General features: G+C 36.4%; 1 protein-coding gene across 2 annotated transcripts in view; it reads left to right on the top strand.

Moving 5' to 3' along the window:
- The first annotated feature begins 5,571 nt into the window (after positions 1–5,571).
- Positions 5,572–26,089, top strand: part of LOC106050548 (uncharacterized) — a 36,294-nt gene continuing 15,776 nt past the window's right edge. The window contains exons 1-8 of one of the 2 annotated variants that reach the window (XM_056039607.1): positions 5,572–6,782; positions 10,133–10,163; positions 13,298–13,414; positions 17,236–17,368; positions 17,923–17,988; positions 22,607–22,672; positions 23,584–23,768; positions 23,910–23,977. In XM_056039607.1, the coding sequence (XP_055895582.1) occupies positions 6,053–6,782; positions 10,133–10,163; positions 13,298–13,414; positions 17,236–17,368; positions 17,923–17,988; positions 22,607–22,672; positions 23,584–23,768; positions 23,910–23,977 (1,396 nt within the window). In that variant the 5' untranslated portion in view covers positions 5,572–6,052. The remainder of the gene's footprint in view (positions 6,783–10,132; positions 10,164–13,297; positions 13,415–17,235; positions 17,369–17,922; positions 17,989–22,606; positions 22,673–23,583; positions 23,769–23,909; positions 23,978–26,089) is intronic. The other variant, XM_056039608.1, reaches the window with a different exon arrangement.

Raw genomic sequence — 26,089 nt, 5'->3', positions numbered from 1 at the left:
AAAAAGAAGGTTGACAGATCTTGTGTAGTGCCCCAACGGTCCAGCAGATCAAAGGATAGGTGCAAGTGAATGCAAAGTTAGATGTGAACCTGGCCTAACTAGTTCCCCTTTCAGACCTTGTGGTCTATAGGGCAGATGATATAAGGTTCATCTGTTTTTGTGGCCTACGGTTAACGAGGGTGTCATGTAGCCAGCAGTGTGACAGGTGGGGAAATGTGACGTGTGTTTGGCGCGTTTAATGTCTAGGGGATGATTATTTTTAAAGCTATCACACCCCCACTTATCAGCATATGAATCGGGAGCAGGCACGCAACGAGACAAAGCAATGAAAGATAGATACAAAAGTTAAAAATGAAGAATATTTATTTACATAAATATACATATAAGAATAAAAAGAGGGAGGGTTTGCATCTATCTCTAATTAGTAAGGTATTTTGATCATCACTCTTGCACCTATTAAGAGAGTATGTCACTTTGTCCTCTGACTTAGCTGGTATTCCTGTTGATGTCGCAGCTGGCTGTGTCCTGGCTTGAGGTTCTGCAGCTGGAGGTGGCGCTCTAGCGGATAGAGGGACGCCGGTGATATAGTTCTTGTGGAGTCTCAATCCCCAAAATCTAATATCTGTAGTGGGCACAGTAGGGCGGGTGGCCGGCTACCGTGGGCACAAGGTTACTGCGGGCAGAGCTGATCTGCCGTGGGCAGCGTAGTTGACAGGATATGTCCAGTGAGTTGCAGAGGGTTGGCGTAGCTATGACGTCTCACACAGATCTGAACCTATAGGGACGTCGCACCTAATAGCTTGACAGGTGGGCTGTCGAATAGGCGGGCAATGCCGATAGCGCCAAGTGGTAGAGTTGAGTAGATCTCAGTAGGCAAGTGCAGTGCTGAATAGCACTAAGCACACCAATAGGAGGCGGTTCTCGATAGCAAATAAATAGGCAGGTAAATAGGCAATAGGTGATTCTTGATAGCAACTAGGCAAGTGCAGCGCTGATTAGCACTAAGCACATAGATAGGCCAGTAGGCAAATAGGCAGGTAAGTGATCCGATAAATAGGCAGACACCTGAGGGAGGCTGCGGATAAATAAAGACAAGTTAGGACATGTCTCTCATGCATCTTATCGATGCCCTCGACTGAGGTGCATTCGTCAGATTGGGGAAATTGCTTTAGAGCACAATGAGGAGATGATGACAAATGGGATTTGGGAAAATAGATGGCAGATAGTAGCAATATAGAAATGTACATAAAAGGGGAAATAATAATATAAAATGTACATAGAAGGGGAAATAATAGTCTCAAATAAACAACAGAGGTGGATAGAGAAAGAGAGAGGGGGGGGAATGGACGGTGGTCAGCGACCCAGACGATTTGTTTACATATGACCGTGGGTCGAGAACAATGGAGCGCGCTTGAATGGTGTGTCCGTTCAAGCGGCGCAACCCTCATTAGAGTAAAATGAGTAAAGGGGAGTTAATTCAATACAGGGGAGATAACTCATATCTCCTTTCTAAGCGCAGTATTAGTGCGATAGTAAAATTATCAAGGCTGTCAACCGAGATAAAGGAAATAAAATAAGGTGTACAAATATATACATGGTTGCATCAATGATCAATTGAGCAACGTAGCATTAATAGATTAATGCAATACTAAAATATATACATAGCACATGTTTATGTTTTCTACTTACGCCAGTGAGAAATACACAATGCACTAATTAAATATAAATGAACTAAGCAAAGTACACATGATGATATCCAGTGGAAATAGCACAAAGTAACTAAGATGGAACTTGTGATTAAGTTCGGCTTACCACCAGGTATTCCTCTAGGAGGGAGAATAAATGATATAGTCCAGACTCGATCGACAGCGATAGAGGAGTGAAAGGGACTGGCTTGATTTGAATCTACTTATATACCGGCCTGGAGAATGTGGGCGGACACAGGAAATGTCCTAGGCTAAGAATTATCTTAGGCGTGGGTGGATTTGACTCGAGGTGGGAGCCGCACCTTGGAATATCACGCGGTGTGTTGACCAGTGTAATCTCTTAGATCAAAGAGAGACGTGAGAAAGGGGGTGGGGAGAAGGATTAGCTTGCATTCAAACCAAGGTGGTGTCAACCGCGACCGTCCTTCAGACATCCGGCGGGCAAGACAAAAGAGATTGTGTGTTTACCTTTCCCCGATCAAGGGCAGATAAATGAAAGGACGCGCCTTAGCTATCTCCAAGGTGGTCAACTAAGTCTAGCCTGGAGCGGAAAAGGTGGTGCGGGTGAATGATTTAGGGGTAGGATGGACAAATAATTAAAAATAAAATAAACAAATAATGAAAAATAATAATTAATGCTGTGATAATTTAGAGTGACTCTGACAGCGAGTTTTTGACTTGTCACAAGCAGAACGACCAACCACCTTTACTTTTCCCCAACTAATGTCAGGTACCCATTAGAGCTGAGTGGACTCAGAGGCGACAAAGGATTCCGAAGTTGAAAATATCAGTCTTCACCAGGATTCGAACCTGGGACCCCCAGTTCGGAAGCCAAGCGCTTTACCGCTCAGCTACCCTACCGCGCCTCCCGTGGCCTAACTGAAGTGTTATAATTGATGTAATTGTTTTGAAAAGGCTCAATCTCTAATTCGAATCCCCCAGAAAAAAAAAAAGTAATTTTTATTGTTGCAATCAATTTTTTTTAGTGAAAATGTAGTTTACAAGATTACTATTCGTTTTAAATTAGGTATAGCTTATAATGTATACTAAATAGCTTTTTCTCTTTAAAAAACTGCTTGCATAACTGATTTAAAAAATTAGATTTTTCGCTTTCAGAAAACAAAAAGTAGCCGTTGCATCAGAACTTTGAATGGTCTAAAATATTCTGATGTCGGATGTTCACTATCTTTTCTAGTTTACGGGATCTAAACTGGACGGACGGACAGACGGACAGATGGACAGACGGACAGACATTTCACACAAAATTAATAGCGTCTTTTCCCCTTTCGGGGGCCGCTAAAAATTATTTGAACTACGATTTTAACTAAACATTTTTTAATGAAACTTTAATCTTATTAAATTATTTTAGTTCAACAAAAAGTTTCGAGCTTTTAGTTAACTTTGGCCCATCACTACGTGGAAGTGGGGGGGGGGAACTACTTTGTGGGCTACATCGTTTAGAGTGACAAATTTAGACTATGTAATGAGTCAGAGTCAGTTGGCCACTAAATGTATAATATATAGAGATAGAGATAGATAGATTGATAAATAGATAGATAGATAGATTGCTCCTTTTATTTCTAAGGTCACGTGATGGTTAAGGGGGCGTGGGGACTGAGTGGTAAAGCACTTGAATTCCATAAAGACAGGGTTTGGAGTTCAAATCTCGGTGAAGACATGGAATTTGAATTTCGGGATTTTTAGGACACCCCTGAATACACCCAATTCTGATGGGTACTGACTTTAGTTTGAAAAGTAAAGGCTGTGCGATAGTTTTCCAATATGTGTCACCATGGTATCTCAGTAAGCCTGTGCTATAGGTCTACAGTTTGACTTATAAGATAGATATTTTAGCATGTTTTGTAAACATCAGTTTGACCCATTAAGATGGTTGAATACCCCTGTTTTTAATGTGTTGAAATATTTGTGAACCGTGTACGTGCGTTTCTGCAGTAAGTGTACTTGAACTACAGTTTCTAATGTTCACAGTATACGTATGAAGTCCAGGATATGTATTTTTAGAACACATGCTTTGTTTTAGTGGTAAATGAACGAGCTCTTCAGATGTACCGAGTGACCCAGTTTTCAGAATAAGACAAATGTGAACGAAAGAGAATGGTACATAGTTTGTTTTTACATTTTACTGTGATTACTGAAACCTTATATTTCAATGCATGTTTTTTTCTTATTTGTACTGCTTATATCAGCTATCTACACATTCTTTTTACAATGCTTATATCAACTTATCCTGTCTGTCTGGTACAAAGTTTGTACGCGTTATTTCTCCGACACCCAATCTCGGAACAGGTTGAAATTTTAGGCAATTTTTTTCTATTACATGACAACACATAGATCGATGAAAAAAAAAATATTTAAAATTGGTAATTCGTTATTTTCATTAGTCAGTACTTGACTGAAGTAGTCGTATAAGCTGAATTAGTCCCCTTTATAGTTCGCCGCTTTAATGTAGGTTTGAAACCTACAACAAATAACTATACAATATTCTATAGTCAAAAGCACCTCACCAGCAGAGTGGTTTATATGTTTGCCTGAAGAGGCTTGAGCTGTGAGTTGTTTTTTTTTATAATTGCTTTTAAAAAATCATTTACAGTAAAATTCACACATATATCCCTTTCTTTCCCCCCCCCCCCTCCTAGATAAGTGATAGGATCGTAGAGCATTGAGAAAGCTAAAAACATGAAATAGCGCGAAACAAAATCAATTGGTTAAAATATTTGCATTGTTGTTGGTCTAGACATGACTGATCCAAATTAATTGATACCATTACACTTCGTAAAAGCTTTTTTCTTTGTCAGTATTTTGTTAAACTGTTGTTCTTATTACGTCTTATGTTTGACTAGAGTTCACTCCCCTCACTCCAAGCAACGATTGTCTAAGCCTTAACATTTCAAGTGAAGGGAAAGTGAAACTGATCACATCACTTGACGGGGATGAAAGTCTCATCTTTCTATCAGTATCCAACTCTACGTTTCTTATGGGCTGTTTTCACAATCACCCATCTCCCACAGCATTGGTGGTATAGAGAATACAAATGAGATGCCGCGTGCTGATTTTTCGTTCACGCTCTCTAGACTTTGAAGTGGTCAAGGTTTGGAGTAGTCCATCAAACGCGGTACAACATAGTTGTATCCAATTGAAATCCTCACAGACCAAAAAGAATGCTTCCATCTAGGAAAGTGGACAGGAGTTTTATCATTGGCTTAAGTTTCGAGACACGAAATCTAGATGTGTACTTATCTATAGCGTAATGATCAAAGGCCAAGGTGTGGTGCAAGTAGTGGGAATCTTTTGAGAGATAGAAGTGCGATTAGAATAATTATAATTTGATTTGATTTCCCCTCTGTACCCCACACATTCTCAGCACTGCCAGTAACCACCTCAAAGTAAAGACAAGCGAATAGCCCTAACGACACTAACTAATTGTTCTTATGAAGTTACCAGTCTCCCAATGTGCCCTCCCCTCCACTTGTAGCTAATGTAGCACTGGAGACGGACAACGACATCTAAGTAGTCTTTCACATGACATAGGGTCAACAGCAGTTTCCAGTTAGCTGACGTAGAGTGCATCCAATGATCCACTTAACGACAAAAACATTTTTAAGTAGGTCAATGGAAGGCCTGGACAAAAATATCATGAATCTTCGCTCCACAGGAAGCCTTCATTGTAATCTTAAGTTGTTGTTTTTAGTCACAGAAATGTACGTTTACAATGCTTGTACACTTCTGCTGAACCTACATTGGGTCCACAGACAGTTCAAGTAATAAGTGACCAGGCGACGGGTGTGGGTGTTTTAATCCCTTCTAGTTCCTGGTCCTTTGCGTCACTACAGTATTCGGCCAACTCGAGCAAAGAAGACTTAGACCCAGTTTAAACATTAGCCTCTCCCACTAGCACATGTCAACCAATCAGAAGGATCCAAATAATCACCAACCTTACTATATGAACTTAGCCACGAGGACGGTGTTTCCTAATTGTCTACCAATCTCTGCCCGCCAAGTGAAGACAGCACACCTTTTCAACTTTTCATTGTGTGTTGTAGTAGATTTTGTTAATCATAAGAAGACTATATATGTTTCAATAATATATTTTAGCAGAAAAAAAACCTTATGTAACGCTAACTCAAGTTATTATTCTTTTTTTTTTTTGCGATTATTTCATTCAGCGATATAGTTAATGTACGATTGAATATTTCCATAGAAGAAATTTTAAGATTTGATGTTTTCATTCTACTCTTAAAGTATTTTGATACCAGAAAGTAGGGAAACAATTCCTCTGCACTACTTAGTATTAAGAAACGTTTCTTTTAAATAGCTTGTTGTTGAAAATGGATGGTACTACGGAACAAAAACTCCATCTTGGAAAACATAATGGCCTGAAAGTGTTCAAACATTTGACTAAAAGTAATGATCAACTTCAAACAATACAACTTATTAGCTATAAGAAAACAAACAGTGAGGATAGCTCCAAATCTTCCAGTGCTGAGAACAGAAGTTGTATGTCAGTGGACAATCAACCTTATGGCTGCAACATCAGAAAACAGGAAACCAATCCTCAAGCAGTGGAGCTACCTAACATTGCTCTGAGACCAGGGCATAGTGTTAGAACTGACCACTCAGTGAACTATCTTCACGATGTAAATCTGACAAGTTCAAAAGAAACAAAAGCTTTTCGAACGAAACAAAACAAAGTGAAGAACAATAACTTACTAAGCGACCGTAAAGAAAATGTGGAAAATAAACAGGATCAGAATGGAGACAAAACTTCTAAATTTTCTACTAAATTGAAAGTACCTAATCTGATCAGAAATAGAACTGCAGACTCCAACATTCCACAAGCACGTAACACTTTGTCCAATCGACCTGGGCACGAGAGAACCACCAAAGGCGGGAAGGCTCTTGCTAAAACTTCTGTCACTAGAGCAGAGAGAAGGGACGTAACCCATAGACATGTTCTCGACCAACCCACTCATCACAAGTTAGAACTTTGTGATTTCGTAGAGCAGGATATTATAGGAGGTGATGAAGTCAGGACAATGGGGTTTGGACCCACCAAAAGTAAGTGCCTTGTCATTATTGTATGCTTTTAAGAAATACCTAACAAATACAGGTGTATGATAGTAATCAATAATTATAAATTATAACCCAAAATTGCAACTATTGATTAATTATATATTAATATTTAAAATGTATCAATATATCAATTATGTCTAAACAATGACATCACTAGGGGGTTCGGGGGCCGAACAGCACTGGGTGTCACCTGCCTCTCTCTCAAAAGTTGGTAATAGTTTAGATGCCCAGATACCTTTACTGACCACCATGTTGATTTTAATGTTTCTTCTTTTTTCAATAACTTTTTAAAAAGTGATTTCTGTTCTTATGCTGTCAACTTATGCATTTTTAAGTGTATTTACTGAAATGAAGGTCTAAAAAAAATGTTAATAATAAATTGATGAAGTTGTTTCTTCTTTTTTCAATAACTTTTTTTAAGAGAGTTTTTTGTTCTTATGCTATCATTTTAAATGAATTTTAATATTAGATCTAATAGCTGCTAGAAAGAAAGACAAAACAGCAACAGAAAAATGTTGGTAATTCAAGGGAGATAGTCTAGTATTAAGCCTTAAAACCAAAATGGCGTATTTCCAATGACAATATATGGTAATAAGAAATAAAACTTAAAAATTTATATTTTAAAAACTATTTATCTCCGAGGAAATCAAATTACATATTTGTAATCTGCATTTTTTTCTGCATATTCTTAGAATATAAGAGAAATCTGATTTAGCGTTTCTAGTCACGTAAACTAATACCCAAAAGTTAATATGAACTTCTGTCTGACATGAGTTAATCCGTAGTCCTGTCTGGCATGAGCTAATCTGTAGCCCAGTCTGACATGAGTTAATCTGTAGTCCTGTCTGACATGAGTGTTATTTAAAAGAAGTATGTGAGCTAACGCTAATAGCTATCAATATGTAGATCTCTACGCTTGTCTAGATGCTTGTCGCATGACTGATTTCGGATCGGTACAAAATTCCTCATGCATTTAGTGAGAGTGCACTTATGGTGTACATTTGTATTGAGGAAGAGATCTGCAGATATGCGCTGTATGTAAATCGTTATTCCGACTTATTAGTATGAAGAAAGGAATATGATAATTGATTGTTTGTAAAACAGTGTTTCTGTTGAACTATTTTTTTTTAACCCCAAAGTACACTCAATGTTTTAGATTGAAATGTACAAGACTAGATCACTAGTGCCGACATTCATTTGTATTTGTGCCTTCATACTTTTACGGTTTAAATCAAAGCCTGCTCTTTCATATGCAATGCGTACTCAACAATCGAGCCACCTGGGCCACTTAGGAGTTTGGGTAATAACCAGTGGCGTAGCATCCATGGCGCGAAGGGGTTCAATGAACCCGGGCCCACAACCATTTAGGGGCTCACACCCGATGGTGTAAAAACCATGGGCCTGGGTCGGATTTACCTCTATGCAACATAAACTCTAGCTTAGGGCCTCCAAGAAATATTTAGCAGATACATACAATATTTAAACTTATATGGGGCTTGGCTTAGCTACCTAGAAGGGGGCTCGAGGTTTGACACCCAACTCGGGCAGAGTTGTGTTTACTGAGCGCCTTAAGGCAGCACGGAAAACCAACTCCTAGATACCCCCCCCCCCCCCCCACTGGTCCACAAATGAGATTGGACCAAAAGCGCTCTGAGCATGCTTTAAGCATGAAAGTTATAATATATATAAAAGCTATAATAATAATATCTCAAATAGGTTAAGACTTTTTCAGCTCTAAATACGGCACTGCATGGCGCGTAGGGGTTTCATATCACTTGGTCCCATGACTAATGTGGCCTGTCCTACACTGTAATTTTGTAACAAATGGTTCAAAATTTAAAAGTCTCCTTAAAATATCCTAAACCTCATATCAAACATCATATTAGCTTCAAAACATTAACCCGTGTTGTAAGGAACTGCCTTCATCAGGTTTATTGTAGGTGACGGTGCGTTGGTGGTGACCGTTGGGTCCCATACTCCCATTATTTCTTTTTGTTCCTCTATGTTAATTAAACCATTGATAGCTTTACCGTTTTAGTGCTTTTTTTTTTAGAAAGTAAACATCCTTTTTGTTTTCATTTTTCTATTACCAGAAATCTATACATTGGCCTAGACTTATAATTAGATATTAAACATGCAAAGAGACATCATATCCAGTTACTTACGGAAACGTTAAAACTGTTGACTTTTAAGCTAATTACCATGACTGAATTAGGGAGGAGGCTTACAACAAACAAACAAAATTAAGATAGAGTGATAATTACATTTATCATGGAACAGTGTCTTTCCCTTGAATGGCTGCCTTGTCGTCTAGTATGTGCACTGGACAGTCGTTCGGATGGTCTCGGACCTTGACACAGCATCAATGTTGTTTGTTTTTCAACCATATCGTCAATAAAATGATAGGCCTAATAATGACTTAACTTCAGCAACAAGCTTGCCAAACATACAGACAACATGAAAGACTGAGAACGGTGGATGATGCAAACAATGAGCACATTGAAGAAGTTGATAATTGCTGGCTGAAAGTAATTAATCGCATAGTGAATGTTAGTTTTAACTTTAGCAACAATCTTTCATTTAGTGGTCATCGCGAAGAGTATCGTTTTGGTGACAAAAGTAACAACGACAATGTCTTAGCAGTACATAAATTCTTAAGAAATCAAAAACATAAGCCTTTACCTGAACCCACAGATTCAAAGATATAATAGACCTGTTGGGCAATGCTTTTTTAGAAAAAAATACTAAAGGAGATCCAATTTGATATCATGATTTACAGCCCTTAAAGAGAATTACAAATTTATTAAAATTGCATTTTCTGAAAATGTTTTGCGAACTCCAATGACGAACTACCCAAAGAAATTGAAATCAGAGAGTCATTTGTAGGTTTTCATATTTGTCCGAACCAGAAGTCTTCAGGTTTGACTGAACAAATACTCTTAATTAATAAAATATCACCATCTTTCTTTAAATTACTTACGATGCTAAGACCATGATGGTTCTCCAATATGAGTGGACAGTACAATAGCCTTCAGTTATTGTTTCAACAAAAGCACCCACGGGAGCATCATGTTCAGTGTGCTAAATAGTACTTCAACATGGTCTTCAATGATTCTGTCATTTGGGGGGTGGGGCCCATCAACATTTTCTTGAACCCGGACCCACGAGTACCTTGCTACGCCACAGGTGAGAACAGTTTTCCGTTGTTAATGTCTGTAGTGTTACGTGTTTATATATATGCATGCTGTTTGTGCATTAAACGTTGACTAGTTTTTTAAATAAGACATAGACACTATCTCAATAATTTTGTAAAATCATTTTTTTGTATATTTCAGTAACTTATTTGGATTATGTTGCTTCTGGAAGGTATGATTTTTTAACCTTCAACTGATTTCACCATATTATATGTTAAACAATGAACGTAATTAAGTATTGAAATAATGGAACGCAAAAGACATTAAGTGTTAAGGACTACACTAAGTCGAACGAGTAAATGTTTTCTGATGTGTTACTATTTCACTAACTTTACTAGGCAGTATTAGAACATACTGCATTAGGCTGTATTAAAGTCTAGTTCCCAATCCCGAATTGAATTCTATAGTGCAACTAGTCATATTAATATCTATAATCCATTTTAACCAGTTATTACTTAAACCTACTATAACTTATTGTTTTGAATACTAGCATGCAGGTTGTTAGGCGCTTCCGCGCTGCCTATTATGCATCTAAGCCAAACGAAGGCAACACTCAAATAACACAATCCCATATCACAGGCGAAAGGCCAATAAGATAAGATAGTCGAAGATGGTGGTGAATGTCGAACAAGTTTAGTCATAACAAAGGGAACCGTCAAATGTCGTCAAGCTAAATCTCTACGTTCATAAAAAGCTGCCCTCTCTAAAGCCGTCAAAAGTCGTCTGCTTACATCGGTTTATGGTTCGGTATTCTTCCTCAAAACCTAGTCTAGTTGTTACTGGTCGCACCATTGTCTCTAAGTCAAAACGTCTCCTATTTACGAAATAAATAACAAATTCCTAATCGTGCCATGACAAGTTTTGTAAAATACACTACACAAATGAGTCATGAGTTATGGGATATGCAAATTTATTTTAAAGAAAGGAAGGGTTCATTGATAACAACTTGTAGCTTCCATTGGGTGGGTTTCTCATTTTGTATCTGAACCTAAATCTATCTAGATAAATATATGCTAGATCCGTCTCCAGTACGCAGAGCCTCAACATTTGAGGTCAAAATCCAAGTATTCCCAAATAGAACTACAAAAAAAGTTCGATGAAGCCTCTAAACAAAACAAGCCCGAGTTCCAGATACAATTTCTAATGACATGCTACTTTACTTGGGTTCTCGAGACAAAAACAAACTGCTTCAAATCTTTATGGCGATCTTGAAATCAGGCGGAATCCCAAAAATGTAAACTTGAGATTTAAACTTTAAGATGTTCCATTCTAATAGTCAACAGAATGTTTTCCAACAGAATGTTTTCCAAGTTCATCCCACTAGCGGAAAAAAAAAACAACAACCTTTTTTTCTTTCAATACTAAACTTTTTTTTAATGACGACAATATCATTCTTAGATCAACAGTTTTTTTTTTATTCCCTACGTACATGCATAAGAAGACATGTCAAGGTCAATAGTTTTTGGGCCATATTTTTATTTGATATATCCAATCTTTTGACCAATTTTTCCATTGACTACAGCAGAGCCGTGTGAGTCTTTGTGTCAGCCTGAAAAGCAGCAGGCACATGAAAAGGATTTGGTTACATGTTTTGCAACTTTATTTGTGACTGTCGCGAGTTGAGAAATTGTAAATGTTATTTGTCTTGTTCACCATAAAGGATATAATTGACATGCACACCGCTGGTAAACATCTTCTTCGTTCTTTGTTTGCCATGCTTTAGTTTGGGGATCCTGATGTCTTCTTCCCAGATTTTTGGGATTCCGCCTGATTTCAAGATCGCCATAAAGATTTGAAGCAGTTTGTTTTTGTCTCGAGAACCCAAGTAAAGTAGCATGTCATTAGAAATTGTATCTGGAACTCGGGCTTGTTTTGTTTAGAGGCTTCATCGAACTTTTTTTGTAGTTCTATCTGGGAATACTTGGATTTTGACCTCAAATGTTGAGGCTCTGCGTACTGGAGACGGATCTAGCATATGAAGTAATAAGACTATCAGTATTGAGCGCTTGCTCTAGCTTGTAAAGTAATAAGACTGACAGTGTCGGAGACTGTGGATATAACAGACAAAAGTGGAAGCATATAAGATGTTAAAGACGTAAAGCTCACCTAGGCTAGTGAATGCTTTGTAAGCTGTACCTCAAGTATTCTGTCTTAGAGTCTTACAGTAAGTCTCAACAAGATACTCTAGTTCAAGACGCCACAGAAATATCCGAGATCCTTCTTGGCGGTGCAAGAATTGACCTACATGAGATCAACTATCGCAAACAATCAAAATCTAGACACTGCGGTGAGAAAAAGAAATAGAAAGGCTTCTGCAGCCATGGCAAAAGTATCTAAGATTCTAAACGAGTCTGGGATGATTTCAAATTGACCATGGCGACTAAAAGGCTTTTCTAAAACGCCTGGGTAGTGAGCATTATACTTAATAGTAGTGACGCTGGTCAACGTGCAAGTAGATCGTAGATTTAAAGGTTTTTACTCGCACTCCCAGTGCATCTCCTGGAGAGGTCGTGTCTCCAATATGGAATTTAAGAAATTAGGCCAATACGTAGATTCAAGTATCTATTGACACAGAGAAGTTTACGTTGGCTTGGGCAGAGGGAAACATTCCCAAAGACAGCCACTCTACTAAGCTTGTCAAGGAAGACCCAAGAGTGATCTGGGACTACAGATATCAAGGAAAGTACATCAGAGGAAATGGCACAAGATCAGACAACATGGAGACAGCACGTGCAGGCTGGTACGAACCTCGTCGAGACCAAAATACCTTTGAAAGACAAACTAGGAAGTAAGCTGCCCTATCCGGGTTCCATAAAAAACGATGCATTCAAATGCATGAACTGTGGCAAAGTTTGGGCTCGGCTTGTTTGTTCTCAGCAGATTCTGTGTCCATTTTAGGAAAGACTGACATTGTAATTCATATGTCGTTCCAAACAGAAAGAGCCCTACAAATACTAATTATGAGGCAATCGTAAATACTTTGTATGACAGTCACAGAATAACTATATTTAACATAAATCTTCTAGTGGAGGTTGTGGTCTTCAGGCTTATGGTTGAGTTGAAACAAAGTCGATGAGCACGTCTCTTCTATAATGAGAATGCCTATATGTTTATTATAGGCAAGCAAATCCTTTATGATTTGATTGATAGATTCTCGCACACGTCGACTCATGAAAACATGAAGAAGCTTGCTATTATCACTATGTCCAAGATTAGTTTCTGTACTGACTTTCTTACTCTTCAGATAAAACGAACGAGTAGATACAATTCTGTTCAAATAAAATAGTACTAGCATATATTTTTCAGACCTCTTAGAAGTATCGAAAATTTTATACGCCAGCATGTAATGCCCAACTACGCCAACACACACACAGAGGTCAGTTACTACGCTGCGCAGACCACCAAGTTTAGAGAAGAAGCCAGGTGAGTATTCGTTCAACTAATTAGTGTTTCAACGAAAATAATACTTATTAAGTGGTTTCGAATAAAATATCCTACCCCATAGAAACTTGTTCAACCCCATAGAGACTCGTTCAACCCCACAGAGATTGTTTAACCCCACAGAGACTCGTTCAACCCCACAGAGACTTGTTTAACCCCACAGAGACTTGTTTAACCCCACAGAGACGTGTTCAACCCCACAGAGACTTGTTCAACCCCACAGAGACTTGTTCAGCCCCACAGAGACTTGTTCAACCCCACAGAGACTTGTTCAACCCCACAGAGACTTGTTCAACCCCACAGAGACGTGTTCAACCCCAAAGAAATGTGTTCAACCCCCACAGAGACTTGTTCAACCCCACAGAGACTTGTTCAACCCCACAGAGACTTGTTTAACCCCACAGAGACTTGTTTAACCCCACATAGACTTGTTCAACCCCACAGAGACTTGTTTAACCCCACAGAGACTTGTTCAACCCCACAGGGACTTGTTCAACCCCACAGAGACTTGTTTAACCCCACAGAGACTTGTTCAACCCCACAGAGACTTGTTTAACCCCACAGAGACTTGTTCAACCCCACAGAGACTTGTTCAACCCCACAGAGACTTGTTCAACCCCACAGAGACTTGTTCAACCCCACAGAGACTTGTTTAACCCCACAGAGACTTGTTGTTACTCTAGTCAATTTAAAAAAAAACGTTAGAGAAGGCCCAACTTAAAACTAGCCACAAATTATCATCACATTGTCCAGATTCAATAACTTGCCACAAATTATCATCACATTGTCCAGATTCAATAACCTGCCACAAATTATCATCACATTGTCCAGATTCAATAACCTGCCACAAATTATCATCACATTGTCCAGATTCAATAACCTGCCACAAATTATCATCACATTGTCCAGATTCAATAACCTGCCACAAATTATCATCACATTGTCCAGATTCAATAACCTGCCACAAATTATCATCACATTGTCCAGATTCAATAACCTGCCACAAATTATCATCACATTGTCCAGATTCAATAACTAGCCACAAATTATCATCACATTGTCCAGATTCAATAACCTGCCACAAATTATCATCACATTGTCCAGATTCAATAACTAGCCACAAATTATCATCACATTGTCCAGATTCAATAACTAGCCACAAATTATCATCACATTGTCCAGATTCAATAACCTGCCACAAATTATCATCACATTGTCCAGATTCAATAACTAGCCACAAATTATCATCACATTGTCCAGATTCAATAACCTGCCACAAATTATCATCACATTGTCCAGATTCAATAACTAGCCACAAATTATCATCACATTATCCAGATTCAATAACTAGCCACAAATTATCATCACATTGTCCAGATTCAATAACCTGCCACAAATAATCATCATATTGTCCAGATTCAATAACTAGCCACAAATTATCATCACATTGTCCAGATTCAATAACTAGCCACAAATTACCATCACATTGTCCAGATTCAATAACTAGCCACAAATTATCATCACATTGTCCAGATTCAATAACCTGCCACAAATTATCATCACATTGTCCAGATTCAATAACTTGCCACAAATTATCATCACATTGTCCAGATTCAATAACTTGCTACAAATTATCATCACATTGTTCAGATTCAATAACCTGCCACAAATTATCATCACATTGTCCAGATTCAATAACCTGCCACAAATTATCATCACATTGTCCAGATTCAATAACTTGCCACAAATTATCATCACATTGTCCAGATTCAATAACCTGCCACAAATTATCATCACATTGTTCAGATTCAATAACCTGCCACAAATTATCATCACATTGTCCAGATTCAATAACCTGCCACAAGTTATCATCACATTGTCCAGATTCAATAACCTGCCACAAATTATCATCACATTGTCCAGATTCAATAACTTGCCCCAAAAATGTAATAAAACCTTATAGACTTGGATTCGACATCTTTTCTAATATATTTTGCTGGCAGTCTGCAAGCGCATTCAGCCATACTTCTAGAATCATAAGTAGTCACTAGTCAGTCTCGCTAATATTTGCTATGTAAGAACTAGACTCTCTATGATGGCTGAAATTTCTGTCACAATTGCTTTTTTTTTATTTACTCATTCTACGTCGGAAAATGACTTTACTTCTTTGCAACTCTGTAGCTTACCTAACACTTACTCTACACTTACCTTACACTTACTTTACACTTACCGTACACTTACTTTACACTTACCTCTTACATTTACATTACACATGCCTTACACTTACCTCTTACACTTACCTTACACTTACCTTACATCTCTAATTTCTTGACAATCTTCACTACTCGATCCGAAACTAGAATAGCGTTATTCTTGTTTTGAGTTTTGTTTCCTAATAGCGTTGAAGGTTATCTTCTTACAAATAAACAGCCACACTTTCATTGCAAAGCAAGCACAGGCTGGAAAATAAGGTCGGTCCACTTTCCTTGGAATTCTCTTCACTAACAGTCTATTTTTATTTTGTGTTTCTACCTCTCCCATTTCACTGACGCTCTGCTGCTGCACGCAAACTAACACTTTGCATTGCTGCCAAGAGAACACGGTCAACACAAACATAACAGATAGGCCTCTACATAATGACACGGTCAACACTAACATAACAGATAGGCCTCTACATAATGACACGGTCAATACTAACATAACAGATAGGCCTCTACATAATGACACGGTCAACACAAACATAACAGATAGGCCTCTACATAATGACACGGTCAACACAAACATAACAGATAGGCCTCTACATAATGACACGGTCAACACAAACATAACAGATAGGCCTCTACATAATGACACGGTCAACACAAACATAACAGATAGGCCTCTACATAATGACACGGTCAACACAAACATAACAGATAGGCCTACATAATGACACGGTCAGCTCAAGACTAAAATGAAAATTTCCAAAAGCCCCCCCAAAAAAACAACTCTCAACCACATGTCAAACTTAAGCTGATAAGAATAATAAGCAGACAATTAAGAATTCAGCATAATGAGTATCATCAAAGAAAGAGCAACGTAGATACAACACACTCATTTTTACATGCAGAGTCTACACTAGGGTTTACTTTTGAATGACCTTCGAGCATGACTCTACCGCGGTTAGTAGTTCCTACATGTTCCATCTTCCATAGTGCTGTTAGAGCATGAAATGGGCTGCCTGAGTCAGCCAGGACAACCATCGACCCAGCAGAGTTTAAGTTAGTGATGAACATGTATGTCTAGTTTGACACAAGAAATGAGTAGAATGTAATTATCTTCCTCTTTTGAAGTAACGTCAGTAATTGATAAGATAAGACAATGTAATTGATAAGATAAGACAATGTAATTGATAAGATAAGACAATGTAATTGATAAGATAAGACAACGTAATTGATAAGATAAGACAATGTAATTGATAAGATAAGACAACGTAATTGATAAGATAAGACAATGTAATTGATAAGATAAGACAACGTAATTGATAAGATAAGACAATGTAATTGATAAGATAAGACAATGTAATTAATAAGATAAGACAATGTAATTGATAAGATAAGACAATGTAGGCCTAATTGATAAGATAAGACAATGTAGGCCTAATTGATAAGATAAGACAATGTAATTGATAAGATAAGACAATGTAGGCCTAATTGATAAGATAAGACAATGTAGGCCTAATTGATAAGATAAGACACTAGATTGCATACAATCAACACATTCAGCAAGCAACGGATTTAATTAACTCATTTTGTCCTTGACAGGGAGATAATCAAGGAATCAGTTCATGCGACAGAAAATGACGCAGTTATTTTTTGTGGTAGTGGTTCTACTTCAGCCTTTCATAAGGTCATCCATGCAATGGATCTCAAAAAGTCAACCTACATGCTTTCTCCGGCAAGTATTGTTTTGAAAGCAAAGCTCTGTTATTTGGGCTGTACTAAACAGACATTTAAAATACTGTTTATTTTAACACAAACACACATACACAAAAGATTTTTTGTTCTAATGTCAAGATTTCCTTTCAAATGGGATCTCAATGTCATTGTCATATCAGGAGACAGAATGATGTGGTATAGTCATCTTTCTCGAAATGGATAAAACTATTTGGATTTGTAAGATATGAATCATGCATATTGATCTGATGAAATATTGACATATCAACAACATATCTTTTAATATTTAAAAAATCGAGACATTTGGTTTTTTTTTAATAATTTACATATAGCCTCCATATGTAACATCTGTGGACATTTTGAAATAGTGGATATAGATAAGATTATATATGTAGTATTATTTTTATGGCATGTGTGTTGTAACGCATCGCCACTATTTCAATGTTCTTAATTGTAACTTTTGTTAAGTCCTTAGAAAATATTTTGGTGCATTTAAAATTGCGAATTCATATATATCAAATAAACGGAACATTTTATATATTTTTTATTTTTTAGATTGTACTTTTGGGACCTTATGAACATCATTCCAATATTTTACCTTGGATTGAAATCAAAGCAAAGGTAAATCACCAGTGCAGTGTAATAGCAGCTAACACTATGATCTGAAAATGTGAGGTCCATGCAGCTAAACTCTGTGTTTAGGGGTTATACTTTTTAGCGACCACCGAAAGGGGAAAAGACGCTATTAGTTTTGTCCGTCTGTCCGTCCGTCCCGTTTAGATCTAGTAAACTAGAAAAGATAGTGAAAATCTGACACCATAGTGTTTTAGACCATTCAAAGTTCTGATGCAACGTCTACTTTTTTCTTTTCTATCTGAAAGCGAAAAATCTAATTTTTAAAATCACTTATGCAAGCAGGTTTTTCATAAAAATACACCACTTTTACAACTACACACTATTAATAGTAACAAACACGAGAGGCTCCTTAGTTGGGGGGGGGGGCAAATTAATTATTCACCATGTTTTTAACACATTTATGCAAATGGTTTTAGACTTTTTGTATTGCTACGTTATGTAAGTTCTGTCCTACTAACTACTACATTTACTGGTGACTTCATCAAAAATAATGTTTTTCATATTGTCGCGTGAACTGCAGTGCTGGACTACTGCCATAGATCTTAAGGAATTTTTTTTTTACGGAAATGTTTTTAGCGGCCCCCGTAAGGAGAAAAAGCCGCTATTAGGTTTGTGCAAAATGTCCGTCTGTCCGTCTGTCACACTCAGATCTCGAAAACTAGAAGAGATATGAAAAATATTATTTCATCATTAAATGCGGCTTGAAAAGTTTAGGTGCAACGGCTACATTTGGTTTCTAAAAGCAAACCGTTTAATTTATAAAATTAATTATGCAAGCGATTTTTTCATAAAAATACACCAATTCTAAAACAATTACGTAAATGTAAGGGAGGCAATGTTACAATATGCTAACAAAGATGGACAATTATTGTGTATTTTCAGTATCACTAAGTCAAATATATTTTAAAAATGAACAGGAAATGTTTACAACAAATATAAATAATAGTTAAAGATGTTTTTTCTGGTCAACTAGCTGCTAAAATTAAAAGAAAACATTTCTGTTTGTTTATAAAGGCTAATAATGCACTTTGTATGTAAATATCACGCACATTTTTTTAAATGGACTTTTTATGCAGCGATTTTCGTGCAGTAGCGTAACGTCGCAACATGATCAGGTGCTAAACCAATTCCTTTAAACTTTTTTTTAAAATCAGACTTTATTTTTTTAGTGCCCCCATCCGAATAAAAGAATATTATTTTTGTGCGTTTTGTCTGTTGGTCGGTCTGTTCGTCACGATTAGATTAAAAAAACTAGAACTCTAAAAGCTATTGAAAATCTGATTTACCCTTTAATGTTCCTCCCGTAACATCTCAATAGTTTTAAGTATCTAAAAATTGATTGTTCCGGATTTTTTGTGCAAAACTAATCAACCCCAAACAAATGTTTGTTTGCTCTTCTAATTTATATTACATTCAATTTCCATGCTTAAACGTTGCAAAAACACATTATCAATAATATGTTGTTCCGTTTTTTTATGTAAATAGCATATTAATGCTAAATCAAAATATCTATACTGACTTATATTTCATTAAGTGTAAAAATGTTCCGGATATTGTTTTATAAAACATGAATTATGCCTAATGATTGTTTGAAATCGCATAATTTACTAATATTACACTTATATTATTTGACAATGCGTCACTATAATTTGGTTATCAATATCAAATTGTTCCGTATTTTCATCTTTAAACAAATTTTAAAAATATCGACAATAGGTTGTTCAGGGCTTTAAAAAAAAAGTAATTTACTAGAATTGATTACTGAAAATTACTTTTTAGACATTTAATTTTCTTGCTGAAACATAACATAGAAGTTTTGTAATCGATAAAGAATGTTCCGGATTTTGTTTCTTACAAATCGTCGCCAGAAATTTCCGAATTTATTTGAAAATCTACTAACGCCAAATAATTGTTTGAACTCCCTCTTCTAATTAATAAACAAATAATCTTCTCATTAACGAAAAAATGTTTTTACGGATTTTTATGAAAAATATTTTAACTCACTACTCTCTTACAGTACATTTAACTTTCTACCTAAAACATTAAAAAATCTAATTATCGTTAATATTATGTTCCTATTTTTAAGGAAAACAGAATCCAAACACCAAAGTAAGGTATGAAAATCTCTCCACATGGCTGTAGTACATCTAATTTTTATACGAGACCATCCAAAAAAATTAATTAACGGTATTACATTTATCTGAAATTCTCTTTTTCTTTTACTATTTATACAAACATCCGGAACAATGTATTATATAAACTTTTCAATTGTGTTCATACCTAAAAATTATTGCGATGTTTTGAAACGTAAAATAAAGGTTAATCAATTTTTAATAACTTTTAGTTTGACGTGGTGTTTTTTTTTTCATTGACGTCATATGGAATGAATTCTTTAAAAGAAATGCTAAAAGAACGCACTCGGTGCACCAATGTCTATGAACACTCGATAAATGGCTCGTAATGATGAAGGCGATTTTTAGTCTAGCTAGGCCGTGTGACGTAGTGTTTTTTTTTCTCCTTTGACGTCATATGGAATGAATTCTTCAAATGAAATGAAAAAAGAACTCGGTATAGTAATGTTTATTAAGCCTCGTTATGTGACTCGCGTTTAAAAAAGGAATGATATCTTGATTTAGATCTAATCTAGATTTTTTAAAATAGATCTAGATTTTTATTACAGTATATCTAGATCTGGATTTATATTCTAATTAAAATTATTTTAGAGTCTAGATCTAGAATTTCTACATCTAGTTTAGACTAAAATAGACTAGATTAAAATGTAGAATTTCAATTTCTAAACTTAAAGTGTAAAAAAAAGTGTATATTTTCATTTGCAAACGTTTTGATCAATATTGCAATGTTTTAATATACTAAAACTAATCTACTATTTTTTATTTAATTTAAATTTAAATTTACGGCAAATGAATCTTTGAAACATTATTACTTTTGACCATCAAAATTAAATCACCTCTTGAATATTATTTGCGAATATGCAGATCCGACAGGGATCCGACTTCGACGGGGGCCGCCTCTGAGTTTGTGTAACACAAACTCTCTTTGTAATCTTGTTTTTTCTTGAGGATTTGCGTGGGAAGCGTGGTCGAGAGGCTAAGTGCGCTTCAACTTGGCTTGTCTTGGCTACATAGAAGGGGGCTCGAGGTTCGACACCCGACTCGGGCAGAATTGTGTTTACTGAGCTCCTAAAGGCAGACTGTCCTAGATACCCCCTCCCCCACAAATGAGATTTGACCCTTTACAAAACAATTAGATCAATTAGATATTCATTATAAGACATCAATTAGGCCAGGTTCACATCTAACTTCACTTTCACCTATCCTTTGGTCTGGTGGACCGCTTCTGTCAACATTCTTCATTCTTCTCTGTCATTTGTCTTTGATAGAATTTCATTCTGATGCTCTTTCTGAAAATATTGAAACCTGCCATTTTACCTGCCTGGGTGGACCACTTCTGGCGCCGATTTTGAGTTTTTGTGTTTCCACAGAAACTGTCTTTATAACCTTGTGTCACCGATGTGAATTTTTAGACACCATAAATGTCACTGTGCTGGTTTCAGATGTAGGCGTGGTTACATTGGGTTCATATTATTGGATGTTACTTTGGATTCTTATGCGCGTGTTTTAAGTCTTATAAATAATGACGAACATAGAAATTCACAGACTAACACCGTGTCAGCAGACAAGACATTTAGTAAGATGAAATAATATATATATATATATATATATATATAGGCAATCCAGCCGTATGGCTCAATGAATCAATAAACAATAACTTCCAGAACTATTTGTAAAATTCAACATCAAATACATTTCATAATGATACTCCTTAACTCTTTACTCCATGTAATAGAATTCTCCAAAACATATGTCCTTCCTCTCTGAAGACCCTAATGTATGTAGCTAACTTTACTGACTCTCTCTGACTGCTCTCAAGTAACTCTATCAAGTGACTGTTCTTACTGCTTGTTTCTAACTGACTGACTGTCTCTAACTGATTGCTATCAAGTCACTGGTTAACTCCAGGTTAAAAGTGTTCACCTTATAGCAACATGAGTTGTGAATCACACTCACAACATCAAAATACTGTATCAACTATATGTCACCAACTTTGAGGTGGTGACATTAACTATAACCCCCCTTTTGAAAAAAAAAATTGAAAAAAATTTTCAGCTTGACGAAATAATTGCCATAAGTAGGTATCAATTGAAATCTAATTGCTTAGTGGTATCTATGAAATGTACAATTGCAGAGTTCAAAGAGAACTACAAAATTCAAATAAATATACGTGGAAAATGATTCTCAATATAACAAAATGTTACACAAAATATTTGTTGAACCCCAAAAAATTCATACAAGGGCAAATTTCTGAAGTCTAGCATATTCATCTAAGGCAATTCAAATAATTCTCTTTCTAAGTAAAATTCTTCACATCTCAAATAATTCTTTACATGTAGTTGTAATATATATATATATATATATATCAATGTTCAAATATATTCAATATTTATACCATGTTAATTTAGTTTTTGCCTGGGTAGCTCATCAATTTAAAGTCAATAAAATTTTTGATCTTATGATATCTTCAGGTCATTCACATCAAACAAACACATGAGGGTTTAATTAATTTGCAGCATTTAGAACAAGAATTAAAGGTAGGTTAACATTTCATTCTTCTGAGTGTAATGTGTACTTTCTAGTGATAAATAGAATTTTGTGTATTGAAATTTTAATTTGTCTGAAATCGAAATTTAATCCAGAAATAACTATGAAGTGAATAGCTGTTAGGTTATACTTAGACCTGACTGATGTATACAAGTTTATCTCTGAAGATATTGTCACTTGGTTTCAATGTGGACAAACTGATGCCTTAGCTGGTCTTAACCGTTATCCGGTTAAAAAGCACTGTGTAGTGTGTATATCGTCCTCTTAAACACACTTTGGTCATCTATCACATGGAATACATTACCAGTGCAGCTGTCAGACAAAAATTAGTGCCTCTACTCTGTTCACATCGCCATTCATGCAGCACTATCGAGAGAATAGAAATCCGTCTGGTTTAGAGCCAGCAGAACTTCTGGCTACCTTCAAGGAGTGTCTGGCCAAATAAGCATGTACTCAAAACATCTGGTATTTTTACAACCATTCTGTATGGCTTCAAGCTCTGTTGCTCTATAGAAAACATCTCTGTATGGGTTCAAGTCCTGATGCTCTATAGCAAACATCTGTGTATGGCTTCAAGTCCTGATGCTCTATAGCAAACATCTGTGTATGGCTTCAAGTCCTGATGCTCTATAGCAAACATCTGTGTATGGCTTCAAGTCCTGATGCTCTATAGCAAACATCTGTGTATGGCTTCAAGCCCTGATGCTCTATAGCAAACATCTGTGTATGGCTTCAAGTCCTGATGCTCTATAGCAAACATCTGTGTATGGGCTCTCAGTCCTGGTTCTCTATACAAATATCTGTCGGTGTTACCACTTTACAAATTATTTTTAAAGCAAGAAAATTCAAGAATTCGATTTTTTTAATCTACTAAACAAATGTACTAAACTATTTTCTACAGGACATTCAGGATGGTCCTAAACGAACCATAATAGGATCATTTTCAGCTGCCTCCAATGTGACAGGGATATTAACAGACACTGTAGCTATTTCTAAAATGATGCATAAATATGGAGGATTAGCGTTCTTTGATTTTGCTTGTGCAGCCCCATATGTGGAGATAGACATGAATTGCGTCCAAGACGGGTAAGATAGTGTTCACTAGATGGAATAAACTTGTGTTTTATTTATAGCACTTATTGGTTTCCAATAGTTAAAATATTATCGAGTTTGTAATTCTCTATTTTGTTGTCAAATGATTGTTAGACAAATGTCTTTCTTTCTCAGGCCTGATGCTTACAAAGATGCCATCTTTATTTCAACTCACAAATTTCTAGGAGGTCCCCAGACTCCAGGTAAATATAAACATTGTGAAGTATTTGCCTAATACAACTGTTTTGATTTTTAAATAGTGTATGATTGTTAAAAAATAAGTTGACTAGAATGCTCTATGAGAAGACACTGGCAGTGTGGTAGAGCAGTAGAGTCTACACACCCAAACACAGTCCACCTATCGTTGTGCTTTTTACATTTTTTTTTTTGAATGCATTGGCAGAGTACGTCATTGATAAACTTGCAGGACTAGATTGACCTATGAAGACGCGTAGGACGTGTAGGACGTAATAATCTAAATCTAAATAAGCCTATAATTTGCTTTTTTCTTATACTTTAAATCCATATATGTATTCTGTCGCACACCATGCTAAGCAGGTAGACAACAGATTTAGAAATCTTGGAATCATGAGTAGATATCAAATGAAGAGAAAGAGATAGGCCCTACCTCTAAGCCTACCTGTTTTATGAATAAAAAAAAAACAACAACCAATATATCGATAATAGTGCAGGCGGATAGCCGGAGGAATTGAATTTGGTCAATACACTCTCTCCCAACTCTCGAGTCATGCTTGACCGACACTAACTCTTCGAGTTGCGGACACACTTTTATAAACAAAATTACAACATATTTATTTTAGGTCAACTCAAATATATCATTTTTTTCCACCGATTTTGTATATTATATCCACACACACGCAACAACTATCATAAATTAATTAAGGCGAGCAGGTCTACAATAGGGAATCAGTGGTAAATAAATATTTGAGTTTGATGGGCTGCTAGATCTATCAGTTTGTCCACTTCCTATGTACTGAAATATTTAGTATAAAGAGAGAATGTTTTGTTAGAACTTAAAAGAAATATTTAAGAATGATTTGGACAAATAAGCTGAAATTTAATTAGTTTCTTTTTTTACGTTCCTGCCTTTTCTTAATTAAAAAATTATATTACTGAGTTCATAAATCACATTTGAATAAAATCAATTTTTAGCGGCCCCCGAAAAGGGAAAAGACGATATTAGTTTTGTGTGGCCTGTCTGTCCGTCCGTCCATCCCGTTTAGATCTCAGAAACTAGAAGAGGAAATGATCATAACATTGGCCTATGTCTAGTAATTTTAAGATTAAACGTGTAAATTCATACGAGTTCTAGTCTAGATATAGTAGATTCTATATCAAGATTCTATATCTAATTCTAGATCTAGACTTAGCTTAGATCTAGATATAGACTTAGTCTTAGATCTAACTCAAGAGTACTCTTAACTCTAGACAGTATATGTATTTCTAGATCTAGACCTAGATCTAGTTCTAGACCTTGACTTAGATCAAGTTCTAGACCTAGACTTAGATGTTGAATCTAGATTTAGATCCAAAACTAGGTGTAGATCTAGCTAGATCTATGTCTAGCAACCCCCCCCCCGGAAATGAAATCCCCTCCCCTTGGGGGGGGGGGGGATCGGAATTTATTGAATGATTTTTTGCTTTGATTTTGTTTATTTTATTACAAACTAAAATTATTTGAGCGTAGCCAATCCAATCGGGGGTTTTGAGTTTGAACCCCTCTTCTACAGATGGCGTTTTTTTTTAAATTTAAAACCCCTCCAGATGGTTTTGAGTTTAAGATCCCCCTTACAGAGCATTTTGAGGTGGAAAACCCCCAACAGATGATTTTGACGATAAAACTTCTCTTTTCGATATAAAATCTAAAGCAAACTACAGTCACTTAATTCCAAGAGCGTATTCAAGAGAGGTTACACATTTTTGCCAGTGGCAGGGCTCCCTTAATAAATTGCCGAAATTGAAAAACACTAAATGTGGCTCAACAAAGATGGCTAAGACAGATTTTAGGAGTCAGTTATAGAGATCGGGTTTAAATCAAGGAAATCCTATGCCGACCCTTTAGTAAGATTGTGAGAGAGCGACGCATGAGGTTTGCGGGACATGTTTTCCGACAAAATGAATTACGCATAAGAAGAGTTGCAGTGATATCCTAGTAGAACTTGACGCCACTCATTCAATGAGGTCCTCATGGCAGTTGGGAAGAGGCTTCAGACATTACCAGTGACAGATTTTTATGGAAACAGCTTGACGTCAAATGCTCCGAATGGCGCGGGATGGTCTAAGTCAGTAAGAAT

Source organism: Biomphalaria glabrata, chromosome 8 (genome assembly GCF_947242115.1).
Source record: "Biomphalaria glabrata chromosome 8, xgBioGlab47.1, whole genome shotgun sequence".
Taxonomy (NCBI): domain Eukaryota; kingdom Metazoa; phylum Mollusca; class Gastropoda; family Planorbidae; genus Biomphalaria; species Biomphalaria glabrata.
This window is presented reverse-complemented; position numbering and strand designations above follow the sequence as displayed.